Source organism: Aphis gossypii, chromosome 1 (genome assembly GCF_020184175.1).
Source record: "Aphis gossypii isolate Hap1 chromosome 1, ASM2018417v2, whole genome shotgun sequence".
In the NCBI taxonomy this organism is placed as follows: domain Eukaryota; kingdom Metazoa; phylum Arthropoda; class Insecta; order Hemiptera; family Aphididae; genus Aphis; species Aphis gossypii.
This window is the reverse complement of record NC_065530.1, coordinates 13,605,527-13,622,490: the sequence shown is the minus strand read 5'-3', so window position 1 is coordinate 13,622,490 and position 16,964 is coordinate 13,605,527. Positions and strand designations below refer to the sequence as shown.

The 16,964-nt window shown below is 27.4% G+C and overlaps 3 protein-coding genes across 4 annotated transcripts; 2 read left to right on the top strand and 1 right to left on the bottom strand.

Moving 5' to 3' along the window:
• The first annotated feature begins 6,003 nt into the window (after nt 1-6,003).
• LOC114126586 (DNA-directed RNA polymerase II subunit RPB9) lies at nt 6,004-7,176 on the top strand. Its single transcript, XM_027990565.2, has 5 exons — nt 6,004-6,205; nt 6,399-6,453; nt 6,610-6,683; nt 6,750-6,876; nt 6,940-7,176. The coding sequence occupies exons 1-5, from the start codon at nt 6,141-6,143 to the stop codon at nt 7,009-7,011; spliced, it is 393 nt and encodes a 130-aa protein (XP_027846366.1). The 5' UTR covers nt 6,004-6,140; the 3' UTR covers nt 7,012-7,176.
• On the bottom strand, nt 7,106-12,629 carry LOC114126585 (activating signal cointegrator 1). Its single transcript, XM_027990564.2, has 12 exons — nt 12,377-12,629; nt 12,182-12,300; nt 12,008-12,117; nt 11,082-11,166; nt 10,906-11,024; nt 10,691-10,842; nt 10,379-10,542; nt 10,159-10,289; nt 9,897-10,078; nt 8,055-8,176; nt 7,305-7,493; nt 7,106-7,243 (listed from the first exon to the last, which is right to left on the bottom strand). Exons 1-12 carry the CDS (start codon nt 12,457-12,459, stop codon nt 7,182-7,184), a joined length of 1,518 nt encoding a protein of 505 aa, XP_027846365.1. The 5' UTR covers nt 12,460-12,629; the 3' UTR covers nt 7,106-7,181.
• Nucleotides 12,630-12,840: 211 nt separating this feature from the next.
• On the top strand, nt 12,841-16,110 carry LOC114126587 (uncharacterized). 2 transcript variants are annotated; one of them, XM_050196928.1, is made up of 3 exons: nt 12,841-12,981; nt 15,065-15,608; nt 15,741-16,110. In XM_050196928.1, exons 2-3 carry the CDS (start codon nt 15,118-15,120, stop codon nt 16,048-16,050), a joined length of 801 nt encoding a protein of 266 aa, XP_050052885.1. In that variant the 5' UTR covers nt 12,841-12,981; nt 15,065-15,117; the 3' UTR covers nt 16,051-16,110. The 2 variants fall into 2 exon arrangements, with proteins under 2 accessions (XP_050052885.1, XP_027846367.2); XM_027990566.2 differs by lacking the exon at nt 12,841-12,981 and adding an exon at nt 13,557-13,696.
• The last annotated feature ends 854 nt before the right edge of the window (nt 16,111-16,964 follow it).

Genomic DNA, 16,964 nt, shown 5'->3' with positions numbered 1-16,964 from the left:
ACGAAAAACGGGCCGACGTATTTTTCGTTACCCCCACTCCTGTATGGCAAGAAATTGAACTGCCATACCAATAACATTGAAAAACTACACATTTTAACTTGACACAACTCTGGGATAAATGGTCGTATTACGTTAACTTTGGTATCAAAATTTTTGTTTTTATGTGTACTTCAAACTTGTATTTACAAAAAATAAAAATAAAATCTCTGAACATTTTTATTTATTTTTGTAATAACTCAGGTTTTTTGAGTGGGAATCTAGATATTAAAATTAGGATTTTAAATTTTAATTGGATACTAATTTATATTTTATTACAATAGTTATAGAACCTATTAATTGCAATAAACAGCATGATTTTAAATTAAAAAATTAAAAATATATTTATCAAGACCATCTACATTACATTAAAAATATAATAATTAGATAATATATTATCTAATATTAATATATTATTATATTATTCACCTATGGAATTGAATAGATTTTAATTTACTTTCCTTGTTCCAACTCTTTGTACATCTAAAGGCCGAACATGACAAAACCATTTTTAAATGGAAATTAACTTAAAGTCTCAATTACCTTATATAATTAATAAAATGTAAAACATGTTATTAGTAAATACACAAAACAAAAATAGTGAATACTATGCATGAGATAAGTGTAGGTATTAGATTTTCTAATAGTAGTCTAATATTTCTAATAGTTAGCCACAACATCAGAAAACAATGCCTCTATTATGATAATTATTTTTATTTATTTCTATTATATGAAATTTTTTACCACCCTTAAACATTTTTTAAAACTATATACAAATGACACCTATTTTATTTTATGTTATTTTTATTATGATTAATCTCTTATAGATACTTCAAATGTATATTTTATACCTATAATTTAAAATATTTGGTGTATTATTTTATTAAATATTATTATGATATAAAAGTAGTTACAAATTATTATTAAACGAATATTTTATATAATATATATTATAAATACCTATGTCAAAAAAAGTGTTACATAATTAAGTTGATATAAAGGTACATTATAAAATTTAAAAAAAATGTATTTAGTTGGTACGGGGCTTTTTTTTCCAAGATTCATTATGATAAAATTTTTAAAATTGTATTTTTAATATTAATTTCATTAAATAATATAAATTATAATATGGTATCGCGTGATGAGTATTATACTATTTATACTACAGCGTGGGCAATTTTGTTTTTAATAAAAATGTTGTTCAGAGTTTTTATTTTTATATTTTGTAAATATAAGTTTGAAGTACACATAAAAACAAAAATTTTGATACCAAAGTTAACGTAATACGATAATTTATCCCAGAGTTATGTCAACTGTCAAGTTAAAATGTGTAGTCTTTCAATGTTATACGCTATATTAGTGTGACGTCATCCAAGGACGTTATAGATAAGCCGGATCCAAACAAATCGAAATCCCTATACCTATTACACGGATCTATTAACTAAACATTTTTTTTAAATAAAACTATTTTGATTTAGTTATATATTTTAGTCAAAAAAGTTAAATTAGGTCACTATAAAAAATATTAAATATTCGATTCTCTGAAATATGAACAGGAATTTAAATTAATCAGAAAAACAAATTTGGCGGGAATATTTTAATTATAATATTATTAATTATGTTGTCATTGATTCATAGAAATTAAAAATACATAATACCTATATAATACATTTTAGTTGCTTATGATGTTATGAATAATACTTGATAGCCTAACAATAATGTTATTAGTGTATTGATAGTTTATGTACATCTGTCATCTACAATATTTACATAAATTTCGAACTATTTTTCAGTGATTACTGTTTTGAATAAGACTGACCATTAGTCATGCTGTGCTGGGCATTTAATTGTACTCACAATAACCAAAAACATAAATGTAGTTTCTTTAAATTTCCTGTTGAAACTAAGGAGAGACGTAGATGGATTAAATTATTGAAGTAAAAAAACTTTATTTTACATTTTATAAAAGTTTTGTAAATATTTATAACAAAGTAGTAAAGAAGTAGATAGTTTTTATAACAACACCAAAATTATTTGCATACAGAAGAGATATTGAGCCTGGACCTGGTGCTAGAATCTGTAGTTGTCATTTTAGAAATGGAGTCAAAATAAATGGTCCTGAAATATTAGATCATAGAAAAAATGCATTTTCTAATTTCCAATCACCAGAAAAAAGAAAAAGAACCAAAATTGCTTGTCATTCCAATAATGTTACCACTAGCACAGTTATTATTCCTCAAACATCAGAAGTTGTTGAATTGAATACTGATGATTTAAAGTATCAACTCCTGCAGTTAGTAGCTATATATTATATGCACCTATATATAGAAATACAAAATATAATATTAAATTATAAGACCAGTTCTTTTTTAATTTTTATACTTGAGTTTTTGCCTCTAAAATTGTTTCATTTAATTAACATGGAAATTTAAATTTTTTATTCGAGACATCATAGTTTTTAAAATTATAAGAACTATTATGAAATTAAGTTCTTGGCTAATTAAATTAATTAAATTAGAAAAAATATATATTAATATGTTATACATAAATCTAATAAAAACATTATATCATGTTACAATCCTTTGAAAAATCTATATTTGAATTTGAAATAAATATTAAAATATAGAATAGTATAAATAAATATTTAAAATAAGTACTATTGATTAGTCAAAGCAATTTTTTTTTTTTTGTTGGACTGGTCTAATAAAATATTATATGTATGATATTATTATCTATAAATAAATATTTTGCATTTATCATGTTTTAAATACTTTTTGTAGGTCTAGTCAAACTAACAAGTGCTTAGAAGCAGAAATTTTGTTACTAAGAAAAGAAAATGAACAATTAAAGTTAAAAATGTCTTCAATTTCTGAGTGCTTATCTTATGAACTTATTTCAAGTAATGATGAGTTAATTAAGTTATATACTGGGTTACCCAATTCTAAAATCTTTGATTTATTAATGCTAATATGTGAAAACATTGAGATAAATTATTATTTAAAATGGAAAGTTGAAAATATTTCTATGCATGATCAATTGTTGATTACCTTAATGAAATTAAGACTTAATTTGCCACATGTAGATCTTGGCCAAAGATTTAAATGTAGCCAGGCAACCATAACAAATATTTTTATGACTTGGATCCATATTCTGTATGAAAACATTTTCTTAATATTTATGTCTAAAATTCCATCAAAAAACAAAAATAAGTTATGTCTACCAAATTCCTTCAACACATTTTCTGATTGTAAAATTATACTTGATTGTACAGAGATTAAAACTGATATGACTAGAGTGTCTATGGCTGTACAAAAAGCCACTTTTAGTAGCTATAAACACTACCATACATTAAAAACCTTAATTGGTGTGGCACCAAATGGTGTTGTCACTTTTGTAAGTGATTTGTTTCCAGGTTCCACTTCAGATAAAATAATAACACTGAAAAGTGGGGTTTTATCTCAATTGGAACCAGGAGATTTAATACTTGCAGACAAGGGATTTTTAATTCGTGATATTTTACCTCCAAATGTATACTTGAATATACCTCCATTTCTAGACACTCCACAGTTCACACCAGAACAAGTTTTACTTACTGAAACTATTGCTAAAGCTAGAATCCATGTAGAGAGAGCTATTCAAAGGATAAAATGTTACAGAATTTTAGATCACATACCTACGTCTCTATTACCTCAAGCTGACTGTGTTTTAAAAGTTGTTGCATCGCTTACTAATTTCCAATACCCACTAATTAAAGAAATACAAAATAAAATGTAGGTTTATTTTTTAATAATTAAAAGCATTAACTGAAGGAAATATTTAATGTGTATTATTATTTGTTAAAAATATTTTGAAGTTCATTAAAGCTATATTATTTTATTTAATAAATATGGAACATATTGTTCAAAATAAAATTTTTGAAGTATTTCAATATTGTTGTGCCATTGATCATCTTTATTTATATGAACAATGATTGATTCTTTTGGTGTCCAAACTACAAAAACACATTTTTGTCTTCCAGTAAAGTTTAGTTGAGCTTGAACTTGGTGCCAGTAATTATGATTCTCGTTTACATAAATTTGATCATGTTCTTTATAAATTATGTAAGTTTTGTCTTTTTTTATTTCATCTGAAAGTAAACTATTTCTGAATTTATAGGGGCATTTTACCTCAACTACATAATTTTCACCTATCAGTCCATCTGGAGATGCACCAAGGTATCCACATTTGTGTAACCATAATCCAGTTTTTTGAATGACCACATTTTCAGTTTCCTGGAGAAATTTTAATGCTGCATCTTCATTATTAAGTCCCCACTCAATAGCATGCACACCAGTAGTGATATATTCATTGTTCAGTGATTTAAATAGTGATGGATTGTATTTTTTCTTATGGCACGCTGCAAGTATATTTCCATACATACTTGAAGTAAGTCTGTGTTTTTTATATGTAATCCATTTAATGTTTTTGGACTGACCAATAGTTTCTTGTGCCACTTTTAATATAATTTCAGTAGATACACTTAATTTATTTTTTAGATACTGTGTTTTTGTTGTTGATGTTTTATACTCGTCAGATACAATTATGTCATTAACCAATACAACTGATGATTGTTGAAATTGAACTTCAGCATCGGGTTCAGGTTTTAATAGCCAGGACATACCTATTGGTGTACCTAACTGTTCCAAAGCTTTTTTAAAGTTATTTTGGTTTTTGTTAGGTAAACAAATTGTAGCTTTATATGGACAAGCAGGATATAAATCACTAATAGTTTTAGTATTTTCAACATTACTATTTCTCACATTCCAAGAGCAAATACTATCAGTTGAACTACAATTATGATGAGCAAACAAACTTATAGCTGCCATATGATGACAAATCGCTAAACCTCTAGGACATGTACACATACTGTCATATATAACTCCATCATTGAGAAATACCTGTACAAGAATGTTTCCTATGATTAGAATTTAAAAGTTCTAAAAAATTACTAAATAGGTAATACAATAATATATTGCTTACTTTCACTTTATACTGGATTGACTTCATACTTGCTTTTACCTCACCTTGTATCAACCCAGTGGCTGAGTCATATACTATTTTACAAACATATCCAGCATTAAATGAAAGTTCTCCCTTTTTTAGCTGCTTGGGATTTGATTTAAAATAATCAAATATCGCAAACATACTAATAACACTATTTCCAGACATTATTGTGGGAGTAAAATTGAATAATTGCTAATAAAAAAAATAATTGAACAGTATATGTTTAAAAATATAATAAATACCTATAATAATTTCTAAAATATTATTTTAGAATTCCTAATTATTTATAAAATAACCTATAAAAATAAACAACAATTAATCAGTCTTGCTCCACTCAGAATCTAAAAAATTTTATTTTCAAATTTATTATTTTTGCATGACAAATTTTGTCATATATTTTATACCATAATATTGGCGCCAAAATTAACTTTTAAATTTATTTAAATTCTGTCACCTTATTTAAACTTTTGATGTATTCTTACAAATGTTAGTATCATAATGTATCTTTATTTACCAAAAAATCATGTTAAATATGAATGCATTAATTATAAAATTAAGAGTTAAAATTGTTGCCGTATATTTAGCATAGGGACAAAAATTTGTTTGGATCCGGCGTTTATAGAGACTCTTTGATAAAACGTTATCACTAATAAAGCGTATTGGTATGGAAGTTCAATTTCTTGCCATACAGGAGTGGGGGTAACGAAAAATACGTCGGCCCGTTTTTACATCATAGTCCGCGCTCCAGTATATTCTTATCTATCTCAGTGGGCGTCATATTATTATGTTATCAACTTGGTTAGTGATTTGAAATGTTGGCTGTACTGAATCGCTAAATCGCCAAATCTGAGAATAGTAGATAACTATTAACTATACAGATTTCAAAGATTCGGTCGTCAACGCGTTAAACGCTTCAAGCGGTTCAAACTTCAAAATTAAACAGTCGTGAGTCGACAGTCGTCAGTCGTTCAGTAATCGCTAATCAGTAATCAGTTAGACTTGAAGACTTTTGGTTTTATAGTTTATTTTATTAGCTTTAGTTGCTTTTTGCCTATCGTACCATGTCGGGCTACGATTCCCGGAGTGATGGACCCGGATTTGTCGGCATTCGGTTCTGTCAAGAATGGTAATAATAAATTAATCCTGCTCTTTAAAAATGCTCTTTTGTTCAATTTTGTTTGCATTGTGATCGGAAAACAGTGAACAAAACTGTCAAAACAGCTAGTTACGTTTTAAGGATACAAATGATAGATATAAATAAAAAAATGTTGACTGTTTAAATTACTTAATCAAATGTTTTTGTGTTGTTTGTTTTTCAGCAATAACATGTTGTATCCTAAAGAAGACAAGGAACATAAAGTACTGTTGTACGCTGTGAGTAGAATATTATATTACTTTTGGGTATTTTAAATTTTTATTATTTTCTTATACTACATTCCAATGATTTTTATAATTCATTTGGCTGTGTAAAAAGTAGATTTAATTATTACATTTTGTTCATAGATTTAAATCAAATGTTTAATGTTTCAGTGTCGAAATTGTGATCACAGACAAATGGCAGACAGTAATTGTATTTATGTGAACAAGATTATGCACGAAATCAAGTAATTTAAAGTCTACAAATATTGGCAGTATATCTAACTCATTAATATTAATTTTTTTGCATTTAGTGAACTCACTCATATTGTTTCTGATGTAACATCAGATCCAACTTTACCCAGATCAGAAGACCATCCTTGTCCAAAATGTAAACACCGTGAATCTGTATTTTTCCAAGCTCAAACTAGACGTGCAGAGGTATATTTTATATTAATAAATATTTTATTTTAATTTAATATTGATTTTATTTTTAATTTTTAGGAGGAAATGAGATTGTATTATGTTTGTACCAATCCTCACTGTATACATCGTTGGACTGAATCATCTATTTAATAACCCTCCAATAATGGTTTTTTTATTTAAATTTATAGACAATATTTTATACTTAATTATGTAAATGTAGATTTTGAATAACTGAAATTCAACATATATTTAATCATTTATTTTATTTTAAATAATAAAAAATAAACTTAAATAATATTCTTACAAAATCAATAACACATTCAACTTATTTCTTTCATTAAACATTTTTGAGCAGCATTACAAATTTTTTCTTCTAATTTAACTGAAAATAATAAATAATAATAATAAAATCAAGAATATTCTAATCTGTATTAAACACTTACAAATTTTGTGTTGTCCTTTTATTGGAAAATGATTAGCCAATAAGACTGGATCTTCACATATAAAAATAAATGGGCTTTCATTTTCTCCTTGAGGATATTTTGAAATATATTCTTCTTGGGACAAACAATCTGTTAAATTGACACAGCCTAATAAACATCCAGTGGGATAACGTTTTGGAAATTTAACATCTAAACATAGCACAGAATTAAAAAAATATGAAGTGAAAATTTCAAGTATATTGTTATTCATTTTTAATTATAACAACTAAAATAAGCAAAATCAATTTTTTTTTCCGGAAATCAGTGATGCATTTTCCTATATTTAGCTGTTTGTAGTTAGTTTTTCCTTAAATCCTTATTATTTTAAAAACTATTTGGAATTTCATACATATGATTGACTATAGTCGCGGCAACGAAAAATGAGCGCTGACCGTCATGCGCCTAGCGACAGTTTATTAGTAGTGGTTATCAATCTTTGAACAAAAAGCCCGCACGACAGCTGCACTATGTTGGGAATCATTGGCCGTAAGAGTAGGTAAAAACAACGGGTCGCGGTACCAACGCTCATTTTTCGTTGCCGCGACTATAGTTACTGGATCAATATTGCTACTTAAATTCATTTTTAAAGTTTAAGGTTAAAGAATTTTTACTAATTAAGAAGGCAAAAGACATAAGAATAAAATAAATACAAAATTTCACATAATACAAGGGTTAATTTATCATTGTTAAAATATGTATGTTCGCACTTGCCTCCTTTTAAATGTTTATAAAATGTCTCGACTCGTTCTATGTCTTCTTGACTAGGTTTTTTAGCTGTTGATGCTATCCAAAGTCGTCCGCGATGTGATGTAAACCATGTACGGCCTTCATGACTAAAACCAAAGAAAACACAAACTTTTTAGTTACTAGTTAGTATAACAAAAAAAGTCACATATAAGTTTACTCATTCATTTAAAATGTATATGTCATATGTAGAATTAAGAAAGGTTATTAAATAATATAATATCAGAAGTATTTTAAAAAAAAGTAAATGAAACACCAGAAAGAAGTAAGAAAAAGAAAGGTCAGAAACGATATATGGATTATGAGAAGAACAAGGATAAACTGGATAGAGAGGAAAATGAAAGACTATCTTGCAGGACATAGATGAAGAAAGAAATATTATGACTATTATGGAAAGAAAAGTGAAACTCACCAGACATTTTATAAGACAAAGCTTTTGACACAAATATATTGGAAGGGAAGATTATAGGTAAAAGACCAAGAGATAGACCCAGATAATCATATTTCAAATAAATCTATCAACGAAAGTACTTCACTTCATACTAACACCTGGAGATTACGAGACAATATAAAGAAATTTGATGACAATTACAAGGCCTAGCTATTTATACAAATATTAAAATTCTAATTGATTTATACCTGAGTAAATAAGTTCTCTATTATTAGATTAAATTATCAGTCAATTAATGAAATTATGAATATAAAATTCTATAAATATTTAATAGTTCAAAAGTAGAAAATATAAAATAAAATGAAATAATTATTACAGTCAATTAAAAACTTAGTACAGTAAATTTTCGTTTAACATCAAAGTTATGTTCCTAGAAAATACAATGTTAACCAAAAAACCGTTAAGTCAAACACTTCATTATAATGAGTTATTGGTAATAAAGAATATATTATTTTACAGTTATGTAATAAAATTTTCACGAATTAATAAAATAATAATTAACAGTATGAACTGTATTGTAAACTGCAAACATAAAACAATTGATTATCGATAAAATAAAAATCAAATACGAAGTACAAGTGGTAACATGTACTAATTTACCTATAATAAATAAAAATACGGACCTTTTCCGTTTATTCACTACCAATGACTACACATGCGTGTTTCGGCACTCGTCGCTACGCTCCGCACAAATCGAAAATATCCCTCGACTTGCTATGCAACGCCACCTCAAGTAAGTCACAGGATAATCACTACCCATATACTACGATATAACTTACCCTGTGACCTATTTGAGGTGGCGTTGCATAGCAAGTCGAGGGATATTTTCGATTTGTACGGAGCGTAGCGACGAGTGCCGAAACACGCATATAGTTATTGGTAGTAACTATATACACATAAAGCACACTTCATAACCCCAGAATCTAAATAATATGTTTATGGATTAATGTTAGTGAATGAACAGAAAAATCAAAAAAACTAGTGGTAGTGAACTAACGGAAAAGGTCCAAAAATACAAATAGTACCTATGTTTGATATACAAAAAAAAAAATCGATAACCGTATTGAATAAATGGTTGACAAAATTAAATTGTATACATAAGAAAATATAAATAGAACAACAATCTGATGTACCTAAATGTTATGTATTAAAACTATTATATAGTGAAACTGTTATAGCGTTAAATGAAAAGTAAGGACTTAAACTTCTATAACATAATAGTGAAACAACATTAAAGGAGGTGATGTTAAACAAGTACTTTCTATAATATAGTGATTTTTTTCAATTCTATTTATTGTTTCTAATTCTTAAAAAGAAACAAAGAGTAACAAATTCTCGTTAAAAGATATTTAAGCTACCTTTTAATGTTTAGTAACAAGAGTGATGCATATGGCTGATGCATGCTCAAACAAAAACCAGGATCGGTCATTAACATTAGCTCAGCATCTTGTACTTTACTGAATCCTGGATTATTTTGTATAAGTGGCTTGTTAAGATCAACAGTATGTCTTTTAATTTTTTTTAAAGCATTATCATTGAACTAAAGATAATAAAAAAAATATATTTATTATAAATGTATTCATTTAAAAAAATATTTTATAAATAAATATTATTTGTTACCTTTATATTCATTTTAATCAAAGGATTATTTAGATGTTCATTGATTACAATTGGAAGTGTTTCTTCATTATCAGATAATAAATCAATACCATCTTCAACATCGGATTCATTGTCTTCATAAACTTGCCTACCTGTTAGTATGCAAAAACTTTTATATTTAACCTTTTTCTATTAAAAAATATATACATAAATAATAATATTTAAAATTATTATTATATACCTGAAAAATCAATAATGATTTTTTTCATTTTTCTTGATCCGTGTTTCTTATCTTGACGTTCTTCTTCTTTCTTTTGTAACTGTTCTCTTTGCTTAGATGATAACCAACCACTATTAACTGAGTAATAATCCATCTGGTCATCTATTACAGTGGTACGCTTAGCACTGTATTATAAATGAAAATATTTATTTTTATTAAAATTATAGTTATATATTTATATTATTAAAAAAATGTTAGTAATATACTAATATCACTGATTTTAAACACTATTTTTAGTAATTTGTAAGGTGATTTAATTTTAATGTTTCTAACCTGGTACGATCAAACTCTAATAACTTATTACGATGCTCAAGAGCTTTATTGTCAATGTCTGATGTAACAGTTTGTTCAATTAATTGGTTATATAACTCTTTGGATTTATTATTATTGCAATTAAGTAAAAGTTTCTCATCATTCGAACATACCTATTAAATATTTAAAAAAATTTTATTTCAAAACAAATTATGACTAATTTTATTAATTCATACCAATTTACCACATATAACACATGGACCAGATCCTTCTTGTTTGCAAACAATTCGGCCACAATTTAAACAGTTGTTTATTAAACCATGTCTAGATGCTTGACAATTACACTTGTGACGACCTTAACAAGTACAAAATACAATAATTAATATTAAAGTTTATAAAGTTAATGTTTTACCTTTTAAAAACACTTCTTGACGATTAAGACCTTCATCTGTATATATATCAACATATTTTTTATTTTTAGATTTGGATTCCTTTTTCTGTAAAATTATAACCAACATATTTTAAGGTATAAAAAAGTACATTTGAATATTAATAATTAAAATTACTGGCAGATAGACCAGTTAAGTATTTAACAATTACAATAAAACTATTAAGAAATGTATCTTAAATACCATATAAAAAAAAAATTAATAATAATATGAATAATAATTGTGGAAACAGAAGGTTCTATATTGAAAATCAACGTCATCCTTACTAATATAGAGGACAATTAGTGATTTAGTGAAAGAGCATACATTCACACTGGTAACGAGTAAGGATACATCAATTATGAATGATGATTAAAAAAAAAAATTTATTAATTTAATTTAAAAATTTTATAGTATTTTTAAATTTAAATATTATTTATTTAATTAAGTTAAAGAAAAAATAGATAATCTATTTATATAACTAAAACTTACTTATGCATCACTCAATTTCATAGACAATGTAAACATTTTTAAGAAAGTCTGGGATGCTGATTAATTGGTCAAGTTACAATTATCAAGTAAACTCAATTTGGGTTGAATTCTTCTCTCAGCAAGTGAGGACAATAATTGTAGAGATACAAAAATAGGAGAATAATCATTCATTAAGTTTTAAATGATCTATTTAACAATGAACTCATACATAGTTCATGTCTCATGATTGATTATTAATTATTAAGTTACTAACTTGAAAAATTATTTTAAGTATTTCACTTAATCAAAATCCTCAAAACTTGAACTAGGTATTAAACATTATTTATTTCATTTTCTTATATACGAAAGATGTTTTTGATTTTTTCCAAAACGCAAAGTATCCAATAAAAATATAAAAAATAATTTTTAATAAATGTACCTTTGGATTATTAGATGTGTTTGTTTTTTGTGGATCTTCTTTTACAGCGTTTTTTACATTTTGCTTAGGAGGGCGTGTATTTTGAACACTGGATGTTGGTTTTTGGTTGTCTAAATAAAGCATTCAAATAGGAGTTAATCGACAAATAATAACAAAAATATAAAATTAACTTACAAAGTCTGTGTTTTTTTTTTAAATCTATTAAGAACTGTTTATGAATTTGAGATTTAATATCTAATAATGAATTACAGTAATCATCAAGGTCTTGTTCCGACTGCATAGAAAGTATGTACCTGCAAACAAAAATAATATTATTTGATAAAATTTAGATTCTACTGGAAAATGAATATTAATAAATTTAGTGCATACTCTGCCATGTCATTTTGTACTTCAAATTGCAATAGAGAGGTAAGTTTATCACAAATCCACTGAATAAATTCTTGCTTGGACATAATTAAAAGCTACCTGTACCTATAAGTATATCAATTAAAGGTACAACGCTAAAGTTGATAAATTTAGTAAGGAAATATGAATTACGAATAAAGAATAAAGAATCCTACGGTTTAAAATTATAAGTTACAAATTTACAATCATCAGAAATCATGGTTAGAGTAAAATACATTTATTATCACAGATTATCATTATCATCACTTTAATCATATTTCTAACACAGAATATTAATATTAATATTCTGTGTTTCTAATTTAAAAATACGATAAGGAATATATTATATTATATATTTATATATATTCGATGAAAAAACTATCGACATTTGTCTTTACCATGAACTAAGATAATTATCTTAGTTCATGCTTTACTCAATAGTCAGTCCCCAGGGCCTAAAATTATGTGCAGTAGCACACACTATGTGTAGTAGCTAATAAGCTAATATTCAATGTGCAGTAGCAAATTTAAAAGTGTGCATTACTTAAATTTGTATTTTAACTGAAATTATTTTGTCTTTAGTTATATAGGTAGGTATCAAAGATTTTTATAAAAGATTGTCTTAGGTTGTATTTATTTTAACTAATTATTAATGAATAGGTACCAAATAACAATTATGCAACGAAGTTATAGGTGGTATGTATACTACTAAGTCTATGTTTATTATTTAAAAATATTTTGGAGTATGAAATTAGGTGTGCAGTAGCAAAATACCTTAATTTTAGTCCCTGAGTCAGTCAATACTTATTACTCTGTACTCAGCTCAGAATTGTTTTCTGTAGGTACTCATGGTGACAACTGGTACTTACTCAATAATCACTAACCTCTATACCTTCTCGTGAACTTTCAACTTTCCGAGGAGAAAGAATTTCGCAATGTTTAATATTTAAATCTATTTATCTATGCATTACAACCGTCAGTAGCGTATCCAGTTTTTTTCGGGAGTGGGGGGGGGGCAGTTTTTTATTAAAAAAAATTTACTTGTCACTTTATTCTTTTAATAATATTTATTTTTATGTATATAAATAGGTATATACATTTGATTGAATAATACGTATATTCCATGTCTGTAATTTATATTATTTAAAAAAAAAATCCATGTTAACAATTCATAATTTATTTCCTTCTCTGTATAAAATGTACATTTCAAACAGTTGCATAAATCCTGTATTCTTATAAGTTTATAGCTACACAAATTATTGTTGCAGGCTATTATGCAAGAAGCACTAAAATTTGATTTCACGAGTAAGAATTTAATTATATAATATTTTTATGATACCTATTTATATTTATTTATTTGTTTCGCATATTATAATTTGTACTAATATGATGAGTGATGACATTGCTAACCATAACAGTCTATACATTTATTAATTTTTGGTATTTTTATTATGTAAAAGTACAAATAAAACCAAAAATCGAAGTAGGTAGTCACTCCTCTGTATTCTGTATAATTTTATAATATATAGTATAGAAGATTTCAAATATATACGATATACCTGCAGATGTCATTGAGTACCTACTATCTAGATGACTGTGACATTGTAATATGTACGTGTTAAATTTGTATTTAATGACTGAGTGTTAGTTTCTATTTCTAAGTGTATATTCTTTTCAGTCCCCTCCCGGTCGTCGGTTCCAAACCGCAAAAAAAAAAAAGTGTATATTCTTATAATACAATTATAAAACTTAATAATTTTTTGCGAAAACCATTGCATTTTTTGTGTGCACGTATGTAATATAATATTATTATTTATTGTTTTAATGTTAAATTTTTAATATAACTTATAAGGTAATAATAATCATATAATTGGAAAATATATAGAAGATAGAATTGTATGAATAGGTTCGTGGTATAAATAGCTTAAAATAAGTTTAAATATAATATACAGTGATCCTTTTATTCGTTTATTTTTGTGATAAAACTTAAAATTAGTCCCTTGGGTACGTACCAGGTTACACCCTCTACGCCAAAGTCTAAACACGCCTATATTATGGGTTCCCAATCTTTTTAGTTGTGCAGACCACCAATTTTGTAAAAAAATCTTTGAAACTACATTCAAAAGTTCAATAGGTACCTACCGTTAATTGTACCTACACTGTAGTTAATATTGATTAAATATTATTACAACCAGAAATATTATTAGGTATATAACAAAAATACATACATATACCTAATAATATTATTTATCATTATTTATATGGTTTACGGCCCAGTACTATAGAATACTATATACTATTCAGAGCGTATTCTATACTAGTACCATGCTGCTCGCGACCCATGGGTTGGGAACCGCTGGTCTAGAAAATAATAAAATAATCCTTCCCAATACCTATATAATATAGTAATATATTTATATAGCTAAAAATGTGGCATAGATATAGGGGAAGGTTGTAAAGCATTTACCCCATCCCCCTACTAAATATACATACAAATTTCCATGACACATAATTACAATTTATTTATTTATTTTTAAAATAATTGACGATAGGTAATAATAATAATTGTACAATTAATATAAAGCCAATATACAAAATGCCTATGTTCAGTGTTTACGCTATACCTGCATATAATATATTGTTGTGAATATATTTTTTTGAACTACGTTGAAGGCGCGCCGGATCCGGTGCTGTTCGACCCAAATCTGGTGGCGTCTTACGATGAGATGTTGGACGCGGAATGTGACGAGGACTGCGATCTCGATTGCTCGTTGGCGGTAAATGCGACCGGACGTCGTGCGGCGTATGACGCGTTTCGCAAAGTGCCGGAAACGCGCGTTGCGCAGAACCTGTACCTGTGCGCGTCCATCGAGCTCAAGCACCGGACGGTGGACACTGACGACGACATCATTGAACAGACGGCCGAGTTCTGGCTGGACGTGGTTGGCAACGGCGACGGCATCAAGGTGAAGGTATGCAAAACTTTTTTCGCCCGCACCCTGGGACTTCCGGATTCGCGACTGGAGGCACTGCTGGAGCCCGAAACCTTCGAATGGTTTTCGAGGTACCGCCGCCGCGGTGATGACTACGGCGAGAGCGGTATCGAAGATGACGAAGACTACGATGAGGATTACGAACACCGACGACGGCGTTATGCGAACAACGGATTCGGTAATGACGACGAAATACCCTGCACAGATTTCGTGCTAAATTCCAGGCAAGCAATAATACAATATAATTACCTACTCCTCGCAGAAGCCGGTGTAACGGAGGGGGACGAGGATACTGGATAACATTTTCTTTTGTTTTATACGTATTGAATATTTGTATTGTAATATTGTTTGTTTAGAAAGCATTTGGATAAAAACAATTTGGCATTTGTCGAAGAAACAGATTCGGACGTAGAGGTGTACCTGGACGGAATAACACATTCAGCTTACAATAATGTGATAAGTTATATACAAACTATACCGAGAGTGGTAAGTACTTGGATAAGCCGAGAAAACAACGAAGAAGCGTTCAAATTTGAATGTAGTATTAATTGCCATTTTCTATATTTAAATTATTTAAAAAAAACGAAGAAGAATAAAAATAAAGTGAACGAAAAGCAGTTTAAAAAAATATATAATAGATATGTTAAGAAAAATTTTATGACATAATTTAAATCAATTCTTTTATTAAATATTAAACGTATTCCTCAATATTTTTTATTATGATATTAATATACATATTACATTATGTACAAAATGTTTTTTTTCTTCAAATCATTATAAAAAAAATTGATATGTATAATGTATATTATAATATATCAACGTATGTACTTTTTATTATTATACAAATAATTGTTTATAAGACGTATAATAAATATAAATATCTATAATATACTACATAACCTTTATTTTTTTCCCCGTTTGAAACCATTACTCTGGGGATGAACTGTTTTCACAACCTTGCTTTCATGCAGTACACCAGACGCAAGTACCACACATTGAAATTACATATTAAAAATACATAATTTTTATAGTAAAGTAGCCAGCGGGTAGGCCCAGGCCTACCCACTTTCCTCCAAAAATAAATGTTTTGTATCGTACTGAATGTATAATCTATAGGTAGGTACTATTAGTTTTAAACATTTTAAATAAATGCATATAATATGCGTACAATATGTTTAATATTATACGATATTCTGTTACTTTTTTATTAAATAAAAATATTCATTGATAATCCTTATACCTACATCATAATACCGATTACCGAGCTTACCCAAGAAAAAATTTCTAGCTACGCCACTGCATTTTTGGCACATATACACTCAGCCGGTTCGAAGACAACTGCTCTCTTTACAGTGTGGATGCTATAGCAGTATTTAATTTTCCGGTGAGCGAACGAAGCGTATCAACGACTAGATTTGAATTGATTTTGTAATATTTTAATAATCTCCTTAGTAGGAACGTATACTTTATTTAATTTTTATAACAATTGATTTAATCAATAGGTATTATTTTGTTTTTTTAGTCTAGGAAAGTTTAATTAAATTTAAAATTATTTCTTTCAAGTTACAAATTAGTTACCT